This window comes from Drosophila biarmipes, chromosome 2R (genome assembly GCF_025231255.1).
Source record: "Drosophila biarmipes strain raj3 chromosome 2R, RU_DBia_V1.1, whole genome shotgun sequence".
Lineage (NCBI taxonomy): Eukaryota > Metazoa > Arthropoda > Insecta > Diptera > Drosophilidae > Drosophila > Drosophila biarmipes.
The window spans coordinates 23521298-23540272 of NC_066615.1; the positions used below are offsets into that span (position 1 = coordinate 23521298).

The following is an 18975-nucleotide window of genomic DNA, read 5'->3' on the forward strand; positions in this document are numbered from 1 at the left end:
CACCTGGTTTCAATTTACCCTACTTTGGCAGATGGATTTCTACTGGCTCCATTTAACCATTTTCCCCATTAAAAAAAGGTAAGAAATAATATTTTAAAATATACCTTTATTTCTTTTTCGATCACTGCGATTTACAAAAGTCCCCGCTCGGCGCTCGGAAGTACCGTCCACATCGAACTTCCGTACTGTACTCAACATTTTAATATTACTTAGGTTAATAAATACACATTGTTATCTAGCTATATGTTCATAACGCTTGTATGGAAACGTTGCCAGCCTTAATGCGCCTGTAAAAGCCATGTAATGCACATGCAGTAAGCGAAGTAATCCTAAATTATAGACAAGCCGATATTTCCATATTCACGTCTGGGGGTATAAATAGTTCCTAACATCTACATGTGCCTCTGCTGATAATTGAAATGCATAAAATAACGCCTAAATGTAATGGCTCTCGCTCGCGAAACGACGATCCACTGCCTCATGACCAGTACTTGGCCTGACCCTGCGCCGGCAGAGGGTGGTTGTAGGCAGCAGCGGCCGCCGCATTCCCGTGGGCCGCTGCAGCGGCGTAGTCGTTCAGCTGGTGCTGGGCCACGTGGGCATTGTAGTTGGCGGCGGCCACTGCCGACTGGTTGAGGTGGTAGGCGGCCTGCCAGTTCGAGGGGGTCTCCAGCTTCGAGTAGTTGTCGCTCAGGTGAAGCGAGGGCGAGATCTTTGAGACGCTATCGGCGGTTAGCTTCGAGAAGTCGTCAATGGTCAGCTTAGAGTAGTCTGCAATTGGAGAAAGAAGTGGGGTTCGGATTTGGACCCATCTGTGAATATATTTCGAGAGGCCACTCACCTTGATGGTAGTAGTTCTGACTGCCAAAGTGCCCAGGCTGAGCAAAGCTTCCGGGAAATCCGTGCTGCGCCGCACTCTGAACCAAGTCGTAGCCACCCATCTGGGTGTGATGATGCGCCGCCGCAGCAGCCGCTGCTGCACTGTGGTGGGAGCTGGGGGCATGGGCGGCGTGGTGGACTCCCTCGTTCATGCCGGCTCCATTTGCAGTGGTTCCCGGCGCAGGACTGTAGCCTGCCATCGAGCCTACGCCAAGGGGGCCGAAGCCCAGAGGCGCCGTCGCCCCACTGGGTCCGACACCCACTCCCACACTGGAGCTGCCACTGTTCATGGGCGAGAGTCCGGAGCTCGAGCCTCCCGAGTGCTTGCGGAGACGGGCTCTGCGGTTGGAGAACCACACCTGGATGCGGGCCTCGGTCAGGGCAGTGGTTTGGGCTAGCTCCTCCCTGGTATAGACGTCCGGGTATTGGGTGCGGGCAAAGGCCCTCTCCAGGGCCTCCAGCTGCTCCGCTGTGAAGGTGGTGCGGGAGCGTCGCTGCTTGCGTTTCAGCGGAATCCCAGGCTCCGACTCCGTATCACTTATGTCGGAGTCGCGGCCTGCAACGAGAGCGATGGGAAAGGGATTCGGGTTAAATTAAAAGGCAACTAAAATTATTAACGCCTCGTAGGAAGCCATAAAATTTTCCACGCCTTTGGTTCCCTCAAAACTGAATCATATTCGGCGGTTTGATCTCCGGATTCAATGAATAGGGCCACCGACGTGGATCGCCGGCGATCGAGTAACCCCCAGATCGGCTCCCGGCCCCAGCTTCATTTGAATGGGAGTTGACGTTCACTGCGCGCCATTGCATATTAATTGAGACGTCAGGGAGCGCAACAAATCTGTCAAAGCCACCGACGATCCCACAGAAGGCCAGATCCAGCGGGCTGGCCGCGGCCTGGGTGACGGGGGCGTTGCCGCAGGCAGCTCGTAAAAGTCACAGCATTGACAAGTGACACAATATATCACGTTACACAAGAAGATGATCGGCAAGTTGTCAGCGGCCATGGAGGAGTGCGCCAATTAACTTCGGCATCTGTTTACGAAAGGGAAATGGGGAAGGCCGCCGTCGTTGGCAATCGGGCTTGAAGCGCGGCGTGAGGCGGAGCAGCCACACGGCGTGCCAAATTATTTGGAGAGCTCATTACACAATAAACTGCGTTTTCGAGGCGGGGCAAAGTCACAGCCCCACCGGCCTAGGATCAAAGCGGGGAAGCGGCACCCTTTGCGGGAATTATTCAACGAGATCTCAAGCTCATTTTTCAAAATAGGATCAAGAGTATCCTGATGCCGCTGTGAGCGTTCCGTTTGTGTGCCTGCCCTTGGAGCGGAAATACTTTGGCTTCGATTAAATTTATCGTCCATTGTCCTCAACTCAAGGGTTTGTGTGCGGCTGAGATGGTTAGGCACCGAGGCTGTTGCGGTCAGCGAGGGCGCTAATCTTTTCCGGTCTGTCAAGTGAAATTATTAATTGATCCTACGAATTAGATGACTTCCTGTTCCCTTTTCGACTGTGATTCATGGGATTTCCCAGAGTCTGTCAATACCTCAGAGAGTGATTTTTTGAAAAGGACCTCCAATTAATGTTTTCCGAGTATCGGAACTCGGTCAAAGCGACGTGAGCTATTATTATAATTCAATAAAGTACTACCCATCTGCCCTGTATGCAAATTTTTAAAATCGGATTGGCCAAAACCCAGTTTTGAAGCCGCAAACTGTAAAACAATCTTTCGGCACGCTTATGAGCTTCGGCAACCAACAGGCCACACCCAAAATCCCCTTAGGTAAAGCCTCCGAGAAACCGCGGAGCGCGGAACGCGGAACGCCCACTGTTTAGTTCGGCTGTGGTCCAATAAAGAAATCGAAAAGTTCACATGCGTATTAAATGGAAACGAATGGATATGAATGATAAAATACAGAAGTCGGACTATTAATCTTTCAACACACGAAACAATAAAACTTAATTATACGAAATAAGGGGTCGGGTTCCTGGAGTGGAGCTGCAGAAGCCGTGCAAGCGGATGGTGGATGGGCACCGGGGCAAGAAGACAAAGCAAGGCGGCCCAAGAAACGACACCAAGAAAGGTGGAAGGCAGAAAAATCAATTAGTTTTTAAATGTTAAACATTTTATTAATTTGTTGCTACTTGCCCATCAATAGCCCCGCATGCGGAAGAGGGCCGGCAACACTGGCGGTCCGGCAGAAAACAATCCAGCAGCGCCGAAGACAAAAGCCTTTTTATTTTGGCACCAGCTCCGACAGCGCAGGGCACCGCTTTGGCTACCGTGGAGCTCTTTGAGTTTTGGGCTTTCTTTTCGGTGACTGGTCGCCGTGGAAAAGCGTTTGGCCCGGGCTTTGATAAACTGCTGCGGTTTCGTAATCTGGGCAGGTATTCCATCATTTTTGACGACGTTTGGTTGTGTTTTCGAACAGCAGGTAGCACTCGCACTTCAGGAACCAGCCCTTGCGTGGCAAAGTGCAAAAGGCAAGCGGTCATTTTCCCCAGCCTTTCCCTCGAATATCTATTTTTGGGGCCCAATCACCTTTGATGGACAATCGCTGCTCGGCCTCCATCGCAGTTGTGGCAAAGATCAATCTGCCCTGTACTGTTTTTCTTGTTCCGATAGATATTCCTGGGGAGGTGAAGCGAAGCCCCAGCACTGTCATCAATCAACAACCCTGACACTGACCCCCCGATTCAAATTGGTGCATCTAATGCAAAGCAGGGCGTTACGTACATATGCCTGGCGGTGCGACCTGCAATTGAAAAGCCCTGCGGGGGGCTGGGGCAGGGGATCCCCGACGCTCGGCTGTCAGATGTCAGTTGGAGACACGCGCTCTGTGCCGAGCCACGCATTCGGGATTTGAAAGGCCCGGACTATGTGACATTGACTTGGGCCGGCCAAAGGGGTAGCCCAGCCCAGCTCAACTTAGCTCAACTCAGCTCACTTCGGCGCGGCTCGATTCCGACGAATGTTGTTTCTTAAGTCTTAAGATTCGTGTCTTAAGACTCATGTCAGCAAAAGGATTACAGGAGCTTTAAAAGTAATGCCGCTTATGCGCCAAGTTTAACAAGCGCTGCGTCGCCCAAGGATGGAATGTGGCTGAGGTTTTTGAATGTTTTCAAAAGATATAGATTCTGCATACACTGGGATTGAAAAAATAATGTTATTCATAAAATATAATCAATCTAAAAACCAACTACTTAAAAAACGTTTGTTTTGGGACTTCAAACCTAAGTACCTTTTGCTTCGCCTTTTAGCTTCTAGAATTGAATATTTGTGATCTGCTTACGGACATGCAATCTTCTTTGTAGTCTTCTTGCACACCGAGAGCCACTTTTTCTATACATTGGCACTTAAATCTCTTCAATATTTTTTTGTCTTCAAAGTAATTACCAGAAATATATGCTAGCAACGCCCACACCGTGGACAGGCTAACCCATTTCACGTCCACTAAATACTATGTTAAAATTCAAATGATTCCCACTGAGCCCATTTAAACTAATTTACAAAAGTCGTGGGAATGCCACGGCCGTCCCCCACGGATGGGAAAAAGAGGCCAAAATTAGTTATAATCTTAATCCGGCGGCAAAAGAAACGTAATCATCGAAATCGAAGGAGTTCGGCTGCGGGCCAGAATGGAATGAAACTAATTTAAATAACAATGCATACAAACACTTGATCAAAACAAATCCCAGATGAGCAGCCGCGGCGGCAAGAACGAAGGAAAAGGAGCGACGGAGACAGGCATAGGGAGCTCCAGAGGAGCGGGACGGAGGTCGGTTAAAGTGTGATAATACGTTAATAAAATATTTTGTAACTCATCACCACGAACGACGGCCTCGGTCGGGGGCGCTGCAGTGCAGCGAGGCGGCGGAAAACATACGAGACTCGGACCGAGACGATCCGGGCCACAATGAGATCAAACAGAACGCTCCAGGACACCCTGGTGGGCATTAAAGAAGCCGCTCAAGATCGGTGCATTTGAAGTCAAAGCGCTGCTTTTGTTACGTTGACACTTTTTCGGGCATGAACGATTTTAATGGGTTTTCGAGTCGAACAAATGAGCCAGCCACTGGATCATCGGGCCATATGTGTGAGATAGGGTCAGCCCGCAGTCGGTGCTGCGGGTTAGGGCCGCTCGGGCAAGGATAGGGTATTTTTGCGCAATCACCGCCGAGTTGCCGAGTTGCCGAGCTGCGGAGGTGCCTCCCCCGCCTCGCAGTCATTTGTCATGTGACACTGCAGGAATGCTCCTCTGCTGTCCTCCGCATCCCTCCGACATCCCGTTGCGAATCATTAGGGGAGGTGTGAACTCGCATAACAGGATCGTCCGGGCGGCGTCCGTTTGTCTTCGTCCTTCGTCCTTCGGCCACAGCCATTTTCCATATCCTTGGTTTTTTGCAAATAATTGAACCTGTTTGTGTTTGGACTCGTCCTGGATCAGCCCTTGCCCGGCTGCCGCATTGTCTGGACCTGGATCCTCGGGTTGGGGGAGAGTATTTTGTAAATATCGCCGACCATTCCCACGGCGGCCTCTCTTGATGCCTTTGTGCTGGCCACTAATTGCCACAAGTGTTCTGCTCGGCTTTTCTTCTGTCGCCGTTGACTTCTTGTCGGTGTTTTGCCATTTGATTCCATTGTTTTGCGTCACTTTCTTTCTGTGAGTGGGCCGGTGCCCAGGGATCGCACTAAATAAAACAAATCGCACGCGTATTTATCAGTCGGGGTTTCGGGCTCCGAATCAGACGGCTTGGCTATTGTCAGGCCGCCGAGCGAAGGCGTTGCAAGCGTTTAGCGGTGTGTTTGTTGTGTTTTCACCGGGCGTGGGGATCAATGTTTATCAAGCTGGAGATTACTGAGAAGCGGAGACGTACCGAATCCAAATAATTGCCATTGGTGACTTCGCCGCTTAGTTCGGCAAGCCTCTAAACATGGCCGCGTTCGACTGATAACTTGGTTCGTCCGATGTCTCACCCTGCCTCACACCTTTTATTTTCTGATATAACACAATTTAAATTGGTTTTTAGCTGAGCATTTCCACGGCATCGCTCGACCGGCATCAATGCTCCTAATGACTACCTTGGTCGCCTCATTTTGTGTGGCTTGGATCCAAAATTATAACAGCACCATTGTCACCTAACTTACTTCAGTAGCCCCCACACAATTTCTCCTTCTTTCTTGGGTAAACTCAGCTATTATTGGGTATTTCATATAGTTCCATCGATTTTTCGGTATTTGCGAGATCAAAGCGAGCCGCCGGTAAATACAGTCAGCGACACCAGGGCTTTGTGGCCGGGCAAGCTCCGGATGGATCTGGGAAAGACTGTGCAGTGGGAAAAGACGGCGGACGTGGAGCCAGAGCCAGAGCGAGATGTATAAATTGTTCAAAATCCAAATCAAACGAAATTATACGCGAAACAAAAGATGAAGAAACATATTTAATAATGCATAATTTTATTTTCGGCGTCTGCAGGTGAGGGCCAGGAACCATTCAGTCGCCGGCAAGAAGGCGTTGATTACAGGCAACGGCACCGACTTTGTTATCCCAGGTCCCAGGTCGCAGAACCCAGATCCCAAAGATTCCAACACAGCTGGGGCCTGGCCAGTTCCACTCGGGATGTGTCTCTGCGCAGCCTTTCCGATTGGGGCTGTGATTGTGAGCTGGCTGCTACTTCTGCCCGGCCAGCCATAATAATAGTGGCACTGGGGTGGAGATGGACCCGGGATCGGGTGGGGCCGAGGAATCAATGATGATGGGAGGGCGTGTGCTTATTATACGCTTCGACAACATAATGATTACCCTTGAGTCGGGGCTGTGTAGATTATGCTTAGTGAGTTTTTTATGTGTTTGTATGATTCCGGCACCGGTTAAATAGCTTTGACACACAGGTGCTTCACGGTAACTTTGGAAGAGGGGATCAACGAGAAGGGAGGTGAATAAATGCATTAATCAGTCGAGTATCATATTTTGCAATAGCATCAACTCCGCTGAGCATTTCACCTGCGAGTGCCATTTTCATACAGCGATATGAAGTACAATGATAGAAAACAAACAACAGGGCGCATGACTTTCCTTCAAGGTCTCCGAACATGACCTACAATGTCCATTGATGGAATGCAATCCAGAGTCATTGTCGGCTTGTATGCATTCAGAGAGACGAGGCCAAGGTGACATCTAAGGGAAACCCCGGCGGGCTATTGTAGGCGGGATTTTTGTTGTGACAGAACGAGGTCGGCAAATATCAGAGGATATTGGCAAAATCGGCAATAGAAAAAAGGCCAAACATATCGAAGGGTTCCGTCCTAATTGGATAAGGCAAGTTCAGTGCAGAATGCGTCTAGCGATGCACCCAGAGATCATTAAAAACATTTTTCTTCCCAATTTCTCAAACGCATACGCAAGGGACTATCAAGCTCCTCGGCTGGACGACCACCGCTTTGACCCCGCCGGTCGTTTATCGAATGACTATGCATATTTAGCCTGATTATTGGCTCCGATCATCGGGACAGGGCGAGGGGCATGTCGAGATCTCACGCAAGGCAGTAAAACGCTGGGTTATTAGCTGGGTCTGGGTTGTGGCGAAAGAATCTCGGGACTTGTGTACTTTTGATTCTCAGGTGTCATCATCTACACCTATTTCGGCTGTGTATGGCCAACAAGCGATCGAGATCGTTATCGTATGGCAGCAAGGTCCATTGTAGTCTTTTCTTTCCCATTCCGAGCGGCTTTTATTTAAGTTTAAGTCGCTGGTTCTAAGACGATCAAAGCCAAGGTGCCGACACCAGTTTGTTGATTTGAGCTACAAATGATTTGATGATGATTTTCCGAAATTATCAAATAAATGATCGGTGATTTTCACAGCAAGATCCCCCAGCCCGATCCCAAATAGGTTTCTCTACCGCGTATCGCACCAATCTGGGTTTTCTTACCTCCAAGAATTCCGTGGATGGTATAGTCCTTCCGACCATCTTCGCTGCCTCGATCGTTTCCCCGCAATAGGCGACTGATAGATGACGTTGACGGGGGATCCGCAAAGCCCTCCTGTGTTTATAAAAGTATTCAATTAGAAATCGTGTTTTGTTTGGGTTATCTCTCTTACGTCTAACGAGTATTGGTCAACGGAATCGAAGAAAATAAATTACCCACTTTGAATTAAGATAAGGCCTGATAAACATTTCTGGGCGCTACTGTTGACCGCCAAAAGATTTTCCATCTCCGATGGTCGATCTCATTGGGGACCAGGAACTGGAAAGCTCTGACACTAATGCTACAGTCGCCGGGCAGCTTTTGTGTTTGGACAATTTTCGTGTAGCTGTCTTTGGGCCTGCTTCCCTCTCTCACGAACTTCGGCTGGTAATCCAATTAGGGAAATGTCAAGCCAAGAGTTAGGCCAGGCATGAGAATTTATCTCTACCTGAGCGTTTGCCCTGCGAATGTGTCGCGTGTTGTGGCAAGAGGCGGGACAAGTGCTGAGATTGGGACTCGGGCGGGAGACCGCTACGGGGAGTGAAAACAATTTGCGAGAAATTGCAAGAGTGAAGTTAATCTCCCACATGCAAAGTTAAGCTTTCCTCCAGGTGCGGAAGGCTGTAGTTTTCCGGAATAAAATTCGATCTTTGCGCGTCGCGAATGGCGTTTTAGGGCAGCAACACCTTCTTCGAGGCAGCGTTTAAAAGAAAGAACTCACATCCAAGCCCCAAATCAATCCCGCAAAACGGTCCTCATGGTAGAAAACCGAAAACTGTCAGTTTTCATTAGAGCGACATGTCGACTTCAACGTTAACTCCAGGTTCACGCAAATCGCTGCACAACGAAGCGCAACTGTGCGACGGAACGTCAAGTCTGGGATTGGGATCCCAGCTCTGGAGGCTGGCCGCCGGTGGTCGGTCGACGGAGAGTGACCCAGCGTCGGAGTACTCGTCTGTCCGGTGGCCGGGCTGCTGAGTCGCTGCTCAAATGGAGTGGCATGTGCCGCAAACATTTTCATGATTAATAATATTATTTTTCCACTAACAAAATTATCGCGGTGCGGGGACCCCTGCCGCCCCCTCTGGGCTGCGGTTAATTCCCCGGCCAACAAAGGTGGCATAACTGGCACCTCATAGACAAGACAGGGACCAGACAAGACAAGACGCCGGGCACGGAAACCGAAACTGACATTTTGTCCAGTCTGGAGAGCTTGGAGTGCTGGCGCTGCTGGGAGTGCTGCCGCAGACCGTCTGGCGAACTGGCGTTGGTCTTCTGGCTACTGGCTCCTATTTCTATTGAATGTGTCACGGAGACAACAAGAGAAATATGTTTTGATTTTCAACTGGACTTTGTTGCGTTATTTATGACTTGTGCTCGGCCTGAGACTCCGGCTGGGGTCCGCCGTACCGGTTGCTCGGTGCGGTGCTGGAATGTGTGACGGCTTATCTCGGGGCAACTGACAACTGGATCCCAATCCCAATTTCAATTCCAATCCCGATCTCGATCGCGGTCGAGCCCCCGACTGCGCGATACATTTTTGCCTCCGACTGGGCTCTGGCTTAACAATTTCAATTGAAATTTAATTAATTAGTCGACAGTTGGATTGACACTTGACTGCGCTTTATACTTGACCAAATCTTGCTGCGCTCTTTCCTAAATATTTTCTACCACACATTTTCGGTCTCTGCTAGCTTCTTGTTTGAGTGACAGGTGCGCTCTGTGATTTTAATAATTAAATTTCTTGGAAACAAACAGTTTGTCATCGGGTCAGATGGATAAGACTCAGCCCCAAGGATGAATAGAAAAACACGATTGGGGCTTAGCGAAAGATCGGCCATTCCTGAACCAAGTCCGGTGTGCAATAACAACCGCTGAAATCAATCACGATCGTCGGTGGATCTACCAAGCCACTGAGCAAGTCGTATCTGCAAGATAGGGAGGGGCAATCGCGACCAGGTATGAAATCGAAGCAGGAGAGCTGCCCAAGGCGTATTCTAATTAAGCGTGAAGCTCACCTGGAGGCAGTTTTTACGCCTACTGCCCCGCCAAGCCAGCGCAAACAGAGCAAAACAAACTGCACAGAAAGAAAAAAGTTCAAGGTGGCGAAGGCAAAAATTCGGAATTTAAATTTTGTGCTTTCGCAAATCGAAGATACTTTGTATTCATCAGTTTTATTCTTGAAAATGAGAATAGGTTGCTATCTGCATTTCTCTCTGTGCACATTCAAAGTGCTCATCCCACGGATACGGAATGAAGTGATGCCAACTCTGATCCATTGTCCGATCGTATCGATGGTCGCCCGAGTCCTATCGCCACATAAAGTGTGGCTAATTGCGGCTTCAAATAAAGAGCGAGACGAGAGCCGCCAAAAGAGGCTGGCGCATGAAAACACGAATGCTGGCCTGGATCCCTCGCCCTCCCCTGCGCTCTCGTGCAATCTCGCCAGCAGGCGAAAACAAAGCCAAGACAGCCGTCACAGGGCCATCCATCCATCCATCCAGGCGTGGATCGGAGGAACTGCCCCGGCCAGTAGGCAGTACGCCGAAATCGAACTTTTAGCCAGACAGCTGGTCTCAGTGAATGAGCCGTATTGGCGTAGGTTCAGTGAAAAGCTAAAGCATAATTTCCCCTTTGGACTTTGCATTTGCCTCCCAGCTCCAGGTGTGGGCATGTGTGCTCATCTTTTATGTTGTACTCTAATGTGAGGCTAAATAACACGCTACTATGTGCAAAGGTGACAGGGTTTGTGAGGCGACATGTTAAAGAGGATCGATGACGAGAAAGGTGTCGCACAACGCGCTTTCCTTAGTTTTGGAAATTGTCCATTAAAACGTGACACGAATTAAGTTGAACTGGTGGGTTGATATACACCCAATTTATGTTGGGACTTGGCAAGCAAACCTACCTTTACCTTTAGTGTGGGCCTTGTTTCCGCCCTCAACTTCACACAGGAAGTTCGAAGCGATGTGCCGTAAGCCAAAGACAGATAAAAATTCCCTTTTTGCACCTTGTCGCCTCAAGGATAAAACACAATCGATGCCGACAAGAGAAACGACAACGGCAGTGTCAGCCGACTCCTTATGGTTTAATCGATTTCTTAACGGTTTGGGTGGCATGCGAAAATTTGTCGTCGCCGTTGTACAACAGAATTGTCAATGAGCGGGCCAAGTTCACACTGGGTCCTTGGGCCATTTGGGCCATTGGCCATCTGTGCAACTGGCCAGCCGGCATATGCAAAGGGATCTGCCGGTAGGTGTCGTCGGCAACGTGCCATAACAAAGCCAGCGGGCGGCCCGAGTCTGCCACGTGACTTTTCGGAAAACGGAAGTAAACTGATTCGCATTTGGTGCGTATTTGGGTCCTATTTGTCTGCGCATAATGGCATGCGGTTATAGCTACCGGTGGGTCTAGTCAAATCCTGGCGTCCTTTGTCTTTGCACAGTTTACGGCTTCCTGCAGACCTGCAGGTGAAGCTCGGCACTCACCTTGATCAGCTTCTCGCGTATCTCCCAGCTGAATATTCCGGGGTTCTCCTTCCGCAGCTCGTCGATCCTCGTCTCGATCTCGGGCGAGGTCACCTTGGGCTTGGATCCCCCTATCACGCCGGGCCTAATGGAGCCCGTCTCCTGGTATCGGTTCAGGATCTTCGATACGCAGCCGTGGGAAACCCTTAGCTGGCGCGAAATGACGCAGGGCCTTACTCCACTGGCCGCCATTTCCACGATCTTCAGGCGAATGTGATTGGGCAGCGGGCGACCGTTGATGAAGACGCCCCCGAGCTGGTTCACACGACCTTGTCCTGCGGGCGAGTAAGATCACATGAAAACAAATAGTGACGGGCTCAGCATGGGGAATCTATTTCTCAGTGACTAAAACAAGCAGGAAACCCTATTTTCTAAGACTGCCTTAAAGGGTCTAGAGATTCCAAGGTATTCCAAATTGCTGATTGATTCGCCTCACCTTGAAAGGGATACCCCGCGAAAAGGGGCCGCAACGAGTTGGCGCTGGACATATCCATTGTCCGAATCCACTCAGCTTATTGATATCTTAGAACCTAAATTAACGCTGCACCCTTTAACTAACTCGCTTTGGTTTCGGCTTCAGATTGGTGCATCAGAGTCGATACAATTGCACAATTGCGGCTACAACGGCCCAGAGGCTGTGGTTACTCGCGGTTAATCACTTGCAAGTTGGCCCAAAGGCTGCACTGCATCACTGCGAAACCAGCTCCCGATTCCGATTCCGTCGGAACTTTGCAACTCTCGACCCGGTGGTGAGGCAGCGGGATTTTTCTTGGAATTACGCGCGCTTCGGCGATCAAACAGCACGAGACTTGCGAAGCAACTAAAGAGAAGCGCGGGCATAAATTAACGAGGGCCGGGCGATGACGACGACTGCTCCGCAGACGGACGAACAATGAGATCGCTCCACAAACTGGTTTCCGCGTCCGAGCCACCACCGAACCACTGAGCCGCCGAGCCGCCGAGCCACCGCACCACCGCGATGATGGAGATGCTGGCAGGAGGAGAGCGAGAGCAGCTTTCGCGCCCGCCCTTCGGTGGTGGGTTCCTGCTCGGGCGCCACAGCCGGGCAGGCAGCCCAATATGGCAACGATCAAAACTTCGCCGCCAGACGGCCAGAGAGAGAGAGAGTGGCTCGCCGGCGAGCGGACCGCGCTTTAATCGAGCTAATGCCACGCCCCGCAAGACCCTGATTGGCCGAGCCCGTTCAGGGCGGTTCGGGGCTCAGCTCGGCCGGCGTTTGATATTGCAACGCATCCATAATCCATCCGCATATCAACCCCCCTGCGCCGGCACTCGCCTGATCACTCCGTGAATGCAGCTGTCCCCGAGCATTTTGTGTGAATTGTATGACTTTTATTTCGTCGCCGGCAGCCAATTAAACCGTGAAGGCTGCCGGCGGCCCAGGACACCAGGACCAAGCCCTAACCCAGGCCCAGCACCATTACCCAGGCCAGGACGCATTATCAATCGTTCCGGCTCTGGCACTTTTAGCACCCACAGTGGCGTGTCGTGTGTCCCAATGTATGTTTATCCCATTCTGCCACTGCCCGGCTGCATTCTTCTCCCCTCGCCAGCTTCTGGCTAGTTAGGCTAGTTCTTTGTCATCCAAGTTTATGGGGACAGGGCTTCCCTCAGCTTCTTGGCTTATCCCCTCCTGGCAACACACACAATGCTCAGGTCATGCTTGTTTACGGCTATGAAATCGTGTCAAGGCTTGCGAGTTGTCCTTATTCCTCCTTAGCTGGCAGGAGTATCTGCTTTTGATTAATGGAATGTAGTGTAATGATGGCCCCTTCGGGATTAGCTTCAAGCTCATTAGCTTGTTGAATCCTGTCCACGATTGAGGATAGCATAGGATTCGATCTTGAAGCTACTCGGCTATCCCATCCTGCGTCCCTCCCCGAACTGGGAAAGTCAATTACCGATATACAAACATAAAAATCTATCAACAGCCATTAACGGCCGAGGAAGTCACACCTGGTACAGTTGGGAGGGTCTGCAGTTTTGTAAAATTGAAAAATTGAAAAACCAACGAACAAAAGCGAAAACAGCGAGAGGACATCATCATAATATAAAGAATTAAGCGTGAAGTTTACGCATATTAAGGATACCCACATGCCGCCTGCATCTGGCTTCCACGGGACGAGAAAGGGACGGGGGATGGACTCGGACCAAAAATGGCTGCCTTCGCCCATTGTGCGAGAGTCTGAGGGTATATGTGTGGCAGCAGGCCGCATGCAAATCTCTGATCTATAAAAATATTGCTGCATCCTTCGGCCCAGAACCGAATTGAGCGGAATGAGCTGGCAGGCTGATGAAATATGCCGGGGCACTCCAAAGTGGGATTGAATGCTAAGCCGACCTGCAGTCCCTCCGATAATCGGCATAAAAATCGATGCTAATGAAGCGTTAGGCAAGGACCCCGTCCTCCCAGGCACTTGAATGCACCGGTATGCCTCGTCTGCGTCGGCAAATGGAACTGGCAATGCAAATGAGCCAAGCAGGACATTCCCTCCAAGCATTAATTGATTGCGTCTCCGCCCATTTCCGTGCTCAAAGCGAGACCACAAGCACTTGGTCACGATAAACATGACAAATTTTCTAATTTGCGTATTGACAGTTTTCAATTATCGGAGCTCCTCATGCGTGGCAAGACCGCTTCAAAACTTTTGATAAGGAGCGAAGGGCCAGGACGTTTTTGGGGACCCTGTAAATCGGAAGCCGCCTTTTAATGTGGTCGTCGAATATTGGCTTCCGGCTCTTAGTTTGAGTTCTTCTTCCCCGAAATCGAATTTAGAGGACGAAAATATGAAATTGAATTGAAACGGAGCACAACAGGGGGGCAAATAAAAATGCCCCAAAATTTCATGTGAAATTCTCTACAGACATCGGTATAAAAGTGGTCATTCTGAAGCAAGCCGAGAAGATAAAAAAACAAAAACGTGTTAAAACTGCAGTTCGCAGTTCACACCCTTTGGGACACATTCCAGTTAATATTTCGTCAACAAAGCCTTCAATTAGCGTTTCATAAACGGATTTAAAAGTCAATGACTATGGCTGTAACTTCTATCAAATCCTTGAAATGGCAGTGCCTCGCTATTGACAGGGTTTTATGAACGCAGTAAACTGTGTGCCAAATTCTATGACCGTCTTCTTCTGAATCAGAGCACATGTTGGCCACACTGCACAGCCGTGATTTACTGATGGCTGTAAATTGTGTCGCCAAGCAGCGCAAACATAAAACTTGTTCTATGGATCATTACAAGGGGCCGTAAAACGCAAGTGTGAGTACAGTCAAATTCATTCAAACTCACAAGATCGTAAACCTCTTTCGAAACTCGTAAGAGGACATGGGGCCGGGGACGTAGAGTTCTTCAAAATGATTATCCACTCGTATGAATAGGTGACGGCTTCCCAGAACGGTTCACTGGCATCTGCGATTGCGGGGGCCAAGGACTCCGACTACCGAATGCCGAACGAGTAGCTAAATATCCCAGCCTCCGGCCCGCCACTTGCTGTGCTACCGTCCTGTGCGGCACCCCGCCGATGTGACACCTCCGTCGTCCTTGAGCTGCCACTGGGTCTGGCGATCCCGAGTCCGGCGGGACAACGCCGCCGTTTGTTTGCCTTGCAAATTTAGCATGAAGGAGTGAAAACTGTTTGACAACTGTCTTCGAGGAGACGGCAGAGTGTTAGTGCGAGCGCGTGTGTGTGCCTAATTTTCACTTGTCCTCCTCCTGGGCCTGGTCCAGATGGACGGGCGATCTGTCATATGCGATTGTTCAATATTTGTCGGCTCGCCAGCTTGTTTGTTTTGCCTTCCGTTCGAGCAGCAGCTACTGACGGTTTTTTAACTGAGTTCCTGTGCATCTGTTGACAGTTCCCTAACGGAGTTTTGATGGATCAGTTAGCGGAACCTCATTATGTGGCCGGGCCCAAGTGGGAGAATCTGTCGATTGCTGTTCCAGGAAGGAAGGAGAGACGGGGGTGCATGCAGATATACCATAACAGTCCCGAAAGAGAGTCCTGGAAAGACACTTTCGACGAGTTGAATAGGAAACCCTTTTAATTGCATGCAAACCATTCGTTGCGGAAGGGAAGGGAGCCTCGTAAAAGCCAACTTTGAGCTGGGCGAAAAAGACATCCCGTGCCGACTTTGATGGATCCGCCGGCCAGGAGGGTTTAGCGTGTTTCGCTTAAATGAAGTACCAAAAACTCAATTTATTTGCAATTAAATTGTGAAACCAAACTGCACGGGATTGTCCAGCCGGAGCCGAAAGAGATCTATCGCCCGCTCGCTCGCACGCTAGCTGCGTCCTTTTCCCAGTTGCAAGTGCGTGGCTGCGGCGCGGGCTTTGATCTTGCCCCGTTCACACGCATGGCCTTTCCACTCCACTCCCATGCCCCGCCCCACTCTGCGCCGCCGCCCATCAGCATCTCATTTGAGCTCCAAGGCGCTCCGACGTGGGCCAACCGGGACTGCGACTGGGCTATATGTCATTGTAACATAAAAGTTCAATTTTAATTGCCGCGCTTGACGTGCTCAAGGTATTTGGCTTGGCATTTTTACGATCACTTTGGCAAATGTGCGCTTCAAAGCCATTTCAGTCAGCAGCCCGCCGAACTCGCACTCGCACTCCAACTCGAAGCTTGAAGCGCACGGATCTGCGACCGACTTTTGTCGGCCACTTTGTCCAGTCACTGCGGACTCTGCAGACTTGGAAGACCCAGCCCATCCATCCCCGTCCTCGTCCGTCCTCGGAAACTCTGTGTCAAGTCGTAAAAAACATCAGCATCAGCGTCAGCCCGAGTTGTCGTGGCCGCTGTCGAGCATGGATTTTACATATGTTCATTTGTTTATATGACTGGGGCTTGGAGCCGGCTCAGATTGGCACTCAACTTAAGCGATTGCAAATCCGTAACTCATTTCGCCGCTTTTTGCTGTTTTGTGGATGTTCGTTAACTGCTCACGCAAAATTCAAAGTGCAACCTTAACCGAAAAGCATTTTGCATTTGCATCTTTGAATATTTTCCCACACTCTCACAGTTGGGCGTTTGGATATGGGTACGAAAAATTGCAAAGCACCTTGTAGGGCTTGTTTATTTTTGACTTTATCAGCCCGGTTTCTCTCAGTGCTCTTCGTATATCTTTCGCATCAATAACATAAATTAAAAACTCACCCGAAAAGAAAACTCCCAGCGGCTTTTGCTTTGAGCAAGCTGCTGACACATGCATCCTCCTCTCCGCGATCCTGACTTGCACCTTCTGCTCACTGCTCCCTGGCCCCACTGCCCCCATCCCGATCCCTGGTCCGCGAAAACTGCAGACTGCGTGTCGTCTCCCACATGGCGGGGCGAGCTCTTGGCAGGGAGCAATTTGTTTGCGGCAATGTCCATTCCGCTTAGCGTCCAAGGCGGGGGGCGTTCTTCAGCGCGCAGTTCGTTATAATTTATTTAATGGCCAGCTCCCCGCGCCCGCCCCGTCAGGATCACCCGCCCAGCTGTTGAGTAATTTGCTAAACATGCAACCGCCAATCGATGGAGCGGGACTGAGCAGATTTTCGCAGATTTATGGGCCGAGGGTATAGTATTGTCTGGGTGTTTATCGCTGGGCATTGGCAGTAAAGCGGGCTTATAGGCTGCCGAATGTGTTTTTAAACAGTGCATGCTAAATCAAAGATCTGTGGCTTTCGACCGCCGACTGTCAATTTCCGGCGAAAATCGCATGCAGTCCTGGAAGATAACTAAATTACCGCAAACACAACGACCACAGGCGTCATAATTGCGGTGAGTCTGACGGGGGGCTGGGTGGGCGGACCTACGAGCGTCAAGGACGACAGAGAGAGAGAGCAAGGACACCGCCGCGTACTAACAAACCATTAACACCCGAACCGCAAGCTGCCAACTGCCAAATGCTGAACCAGCTACGCGACTACCTGTTGGCGGCGGTAGGTCCCGAACTGCTAGCTGCGATCTTCCTCTTTTTGTCGCATGATTAGAGGCCATTACAAATCGTAAGTGTTACGCTCCGTCCCTGTCCACTGGGCGACTCAGCGTCTGGACTTGGCCAGACCGAAACGGCCGGTGGTCGCTGGACTGGCTTTGTGTGTCCTCCGGTTTTGTTTCCTGCCTGACGGACCTGTCCGGCCAAATAGACTTGTCAAACTGTGCCAATGATCGATTTGACACGCCAACTTAGTCAACTTCTGACTGCCTATGTCCTGCGCTGGCGTTGCCAATCGCTTTAGCACGAGCGAGTATCTACCGGCAATCCGTAAGATACGCATCTGCTCGTAGACCACTAGGCGAGTAGGCGTCGCCACAACAGCCGAAAAAGGTGTTGCCAAATTATGCTAATTAAATTAGTCTCTTAAAGGTGAAACAGAGACACGGTGTTTTTGTGGGTTTTATCTGCGCAGGGAAATTAGCATAAGCGACGATAATGATAATGGACATGATGGTACCTAATGTGTTAATCGACCTAATGACGCTTAGACGCTTATTGCAAATTGATTTGGACGCCCACTAAAGACCGTAAATTATTTCCAGATTTTCGAATCAAATATGCATGTTCCGCAATATAAGTTTAGTGGGAATAAACCCAAATTTTTCGCAGAATTTATTTTAGCATTGTTCGAGCTCTCACAAATGCTCTCCTAACACAGATACAAATAAGTTTTATCACGATTCAGAAAGTTGCACTGAACAATGTAACAGTTGTCTTATCTGGTCGGCGGCATCTTCAAAACCTGCTCAAAAGTAATCTTTGATTCCTGGAACTTAACATCAATTAAATGCGAAAATGGCGCAACAAATCGAAATCTAATTAAATCAACGGAAGATAACATGCAGCTCAATTTTCCACACTGGCCGAAAAGAAACCTTCAGCCCAAAGCCAGCCCACATTGCAGCTGGAAAGCTCGGCACGAGACATTACACCCGGCTTAACGGGAACTGGACTTGATGCCACAATTATGGTCGCGGGGATTTGGGAGCCACAGTTCCCCACTTTGACATGTGCCGACCGACCAATCGATTCAGCCGGGAATAATTGAAAATCACGCAGGCCAATTGTCACTTTGGGAAAAATCAACAAAAATTGAAATTGTATCAAATCGATTTCGAGATGCAACTGGAACCGAAGTCTCGCAGTGAGCGACCAGAAATGCGTTTTTAATTAAATGTAGAACAGTAATCACAAGTCCCTGTTTGCGGTGGATCTGTGAGCCACTGGATAATTATTTATTTTTCATTTTCACATGGCTCTGAAGATGATAATTTCGGAGATTGCTGGCGGCCTCAACGCATAACTAAAATGCATTTCGAATGCATTTATATTTACTATGGTAAATAAATCAAATCGGGAAAGCAGAGTGCGGGAAAAGGAAAATTCCTGTCTTTACGGATTATTTATGTTTGGTGGCCGGAGCTCATAAGTACGGCCGGCTCGTCATCTGCATCGTCGTTAAAGGATTGATTGCGTTTCGTGATTATTTCGTCTACGATTCTTCTGGGACCTCTCTAGCTAGGGGCTGCGCATGCTAATATTTCAATGTCAAATTAGTTATAATCATGTTGTGATAAAACATGAGTTATTC

General features: G+C 49.6%; 1 protein-coding gene across 2 annotated transcripts; it reads right to left on the reverse strand.

Annotated features, from left to right (window-relative positions):
* Window positions 1–86: 86 nt before the first annotated feature.
* On the reverse strand, window positions 87–17528 carry LOC108023096 (protein gooseberry-neuro). 2 transcript variants are annotated; one of them, XM_050887900.1, is made up of 5 exons: window positions 16559–17528; window positions 11339–11652; window positions 7814–7925; window positions 842–1435; window positions 87–771 (listed from the first exon to the last, which is right to left on the reverse strand). In XM_050887900.1, exons 1-5 carry the CDS (start codon window positions 16674–16676, stop codon window positions 479–481), a joined length of 1431 nt encoding a protein of 476 aa, XP_050743857.1. In that variant the 5' UTR covers window positions 16677–17528; the 3' UTR covers window positions 87–478. The 2 variants fall into 2 exon arrangements, with proteins under 2 accessions (XP_050743857.1, XP_016947846.1); XM_017092357.3 differs by lacking the exon at window positions 16559–17528 and adding an exon at window positions 11814–12239.
* Window positions 17529–18975: the final 1447 nt, after the last annotated feature.

Coding starts and splice junctions, on each gene's coding strand:
- LOC108023096 (XM_050887900.1), bottom strand. CDS start 16,676: ATGGGGGCAGTGGGGCCAGGGAGCAGTGAGCAGAAGGTGCAAGTCAGG. Junction 7,926..11,338: donor TACGCGAGAAGCTGATCAAG/GTGAGTGCCGAG, acceptor TTATAAACACAG/GAGGGCTTTGCGGATCCCCC. Junction 772..841: donor TCAGAACTACTACCATCAAG/GTGAGTGGCCTC, acceptor CTCCAATTGCAG/ACTACTCTAAGCTGACCATT.